Raw genomic sequence first — 3,522 nt, forward strand, 5'->3', positions numbered from 1 at the left:
TAAATTTATTCCCGGGTATTAATAACTTTGCATCTTAACACCTTATAGTAATCAAATTATTTCACCTAATTTGAATATATCACATAGTAACAAGTAATCATTTAAAAACAAACTATATTAATTTTATTTAATAGGTATTTTAATGTTATATTTTCAACTGTTTAAAATTTAATTTTCAATATCATTTTAATAATTTTCTGGTCATTTATATCTTTAATTCAGTCATTCAAAGTCATACAAGTCTTTTCCCCGCTGATTACAGATAACGACACTGAAGGCGTCGAGCCAAAACTATTTCAAACAAAGTTCAAGAACTGTTTTGGAAGCTTCGACTCAACTATTTACTCCACGGAGCGACCAGGCGTGTATCATTCGGTTTATAGGCACCCGAGAGGTTCGAACATTCAATCTGCTTTTGATTGGTGATGTACCACGATGATTACATTATCGTATATACATATATATGAGCTGAAATATATTACCGATGCAATATCAAGAATCAGTTAACTCAAACGAGAATCGGTTTAAAACTCGCTACCTAAACTAAACGGCTTACAAAATGATTTTATTTTTAAATCTAATAATTAAAATCAGTCAGGATTTAATCTACTTCGAGTTTTCTAAAATTGCCAGTAAGCCCCCTCATGGCATCGCCAACGGTTTCATTGGCTGCGCAACCATTCTTTCCCGCTCGTAGCGCTGATATTGCACCTTCCCGCGCTCCTTCGCTGTACAGTTCTAAGCGAACCGCCATCTTGTCGTTCAGTAACAAAATGTCACGTTTGCTTGCCAATTCTATTTTCCATAGCTCTGTAAATTTTTTCAAAAATTTATTTTATTAATGCAGTCGTAACTCTTAAGAAAAGCCTTATCTTTTAAAACAGTTTTATCGATTTTTAAGAAAGGTTGAATATAATGGTAGTATGATAAAATGTTTGAACTTACCAATCATTTCTTTCATGGGCATTACACCTCCATATTCCTGTGGCAGTAGATTCTTGTCAATCTCTACATCTGCTATTGACGTGTACAGTTTCACTCGTTTTCTAATCTTTTCAGAAATCAGAGCCATACCGAAGTCTAGAGCGAACTTGATCGTAGGATGGACATTTACTCCATAAATCTCTTTATGTCTTAGTGGGATAGTGCGCTATTATAGAAATAAAAGTTTGGATTAAAAAAGAGATACATATATGTATAATTATTTTTAAATTATAGAGCACAGTAACATAGAAAGGCTAAAGAATACGACAAGAAGATAATAAAAAAGTGGACTTACCTCGCCGTTTTTAACAATTCTTACTGCTTCTTTCGGTGTAAAAAGTGTTAAATGAGGGAAGCCGACACCACCGCCGTCTGCAAAATGTACGAGTCCACGAATCTGCGACTCCTCATCCTCCATTAACGTTTCATAACAGATAGCCATTACACGACACATATCTTGATTCGTGTATTTGTACGGATCGAACACGCCTGGAAATTTTCAAAATGTTTAGTTTTGACCTTATTGAGTATATTAACAGTGTAAATCATATAAAGTCTAGGTAAAATGCGAGTTAACTTGACCGACATCTTTTGGCACCAACGCGGTGAATCCCCGGTTTGAAATATAAAAATCTGAAGCAACACAGCGTTTTTGGCTTTTAGTACAAAGCATCAGTTATAGTGCTTTCGAAACCGTTGTGTACGCTATAGTGTACGCGCAACGTGACTGGAGCAAGTATCATACCCTTTGGTACATCAGTGCGCCGTCGACGCTTGCGGCGGAAGCCCTGAGTTTTTTTAGGTAACACTTTAGTCTACTGTTTAATTAACCTAGATTTACTTCCTCGCCAAGATGAACTAATGCACACTCATATATTGTACAGCAATATATGTTTTCCTCTTTAACTTGCATATAATGGAAAATAATTCTTTAAAAAGTAAAAGTAACATCCTTACCCGGCCTGTATATGATGACTCGTCGTCCTGCCTTGTCCTTATAAGGACTTACAAATATATAGCTAAAACAACAATATAATGTTAATTAACAATTTAAAAGTAAACTTTACTTATTTTAAAATAATTGAACTCTGCAATAATTTATTACCCCAAATTAATAAGTTCGGTCATAGTGGGCAGCGTGTGGTCCAGTTGATTGAATGCGATGCCCCAGGATTGTCGCAACAGTACATAGCGTTCAATTGCTTCTTGTGCCATAGGCACACTGAACTTCTTAGTACGTAGGAACCGCAGCAGGAAATTTGAATCTGCGGTTTATACCAGATTTATCATTACTAGGGAATTGATTAAGACAACAAAGAGGTCGAATAAAGGTCTAGACAACGCAAACAAAATAAAAAGAGAAAATGATTAAACTATTATAAAATATTATATTTTAAACAAAGAAAGAGTCGCACTAAATATTTAAAATATAAAATATTAACAAGTTTACAAACAAAATAAATTTTAGTCTCCATAGCATAGAAAATAATTTTTGATAATAAATATATATATGATATAAATAGGTAATAAATAGTTTCCAAGGCTCTATAAAAAGTTCGTTTCCTTTTTACCATCGAGAAATGTTATATTCTTTTTATTCTTCTTTTCTAAAATTACAATATAAAACTAGCTTTATAAATCTTCGTGATCACTTTTTAATGTGCTTATTACTCTTCTCTATGCACTTTAGTAACAAATTAAAAATTATTTAATTGTGTTATTTCATCATAGTGTGAATAAAGTTTTCACTATTTTTTACAAAAATTTTCTTACCCATTCTGACCGCAATAAACTTAGGATTCTGCTCCATCCATTGTCTGAGTGCATCAAGAGACTGGCTTCGTGAGTTTTCAGTTTCCCTCAGCTCTTCCGCCGCCACCGCTTTTGTCTCTTCAGAGAGCTGACATTCGTATTTGTCGGATAGCGTGAGGTATCGTTTTGTTAAACGTCTCGACATGTTGTTTCTAGAAAAAAGCTATACATGTTTATGACTTTCACCACATATTTTTTTTGATTTTTCTTACATAGACAGTTTTGTCATCAAAATGAAGTCTTAAACTACGCTCGATGCCACAGTAGCCAAAGCAATACACACCGCCGAAGATATTTACTGATAAGATGATATAGTGCGCCACAAACTTTTAAAACAAGTCAACGATCTTCATTATTCAGAGATACGACCCAAGGAGGAGGATGAAAATGTTTTTGTCACAAGAACTGTTAATATTTCTTTCATCATTTTTCTTCTATTCATGTTACATTATAATCATGCATCATTAAAGAATCCTGAAAGGACGTAAAAAATGCTTTATCCCAAAAAAATCGGCTCTATTTATTTTAACGTCATATTTTATAGTATACTGTTAATATTATCACCTTTTCAAAGACAGAACGTTCACAGCTGGACATAAGCCTACCCCATTGATTTCCAATAAGACCGATTGAAAGCAACCTGAATTTAGCATCTAACGACGACTTTACAAAGTTCGTCTTTCCCCATTACGAGTTAATATTATCTCCGTATATAACTCATTCTAT

General features: G+C 33.8%; 1 protein-coding gene across 1 annotated transcript; it reads right to left on the reverse strand.

Moving 5' to 3' along the window:
- Positions 1–255: 255 nt before the first annotated feature.
- Positions 256–2,941, reverse strand: LOC137920649 (alpha-tocopherol transfer protein-like). The gene is made up of 6 exons (XM_068763891.1): positions 2,758–2,941; positions 2,090–2,249; positions 1,942–2,003; positions 1,280–1,473; positions 946–1,150; positions 256–810 (listed from the first exon to the last, which is right to left on the reverse strand). Exons 1-6 carry the CDS (start codon positions 2,939–2,941, stop codon positions 602–604), a joined length of 1,014 nt encoding a protein of 337 aa, XP_068619992.1. The 3' UTR covers positions 256–601.
- Between the last annotated feature and the right edge of the window lie 581 nt (positions 2,942–3,522).

Source organism: Battus philenor, unplaced genomic scaffold, assembly GCF_028537555.1.
Source record: "Battus philenor isolate CCGP_79_NKW_IND1 unplaced genomic scaffold, ilBatPhil1.0.hap1 SCAF_1, whole genome shotgun sequence".
Lineage (NCBI taxonomy): Eukaryota > Metazoa > Arthropoda > Insecta > Lepidoptera > Papilionidae > Battus > Battus philenor.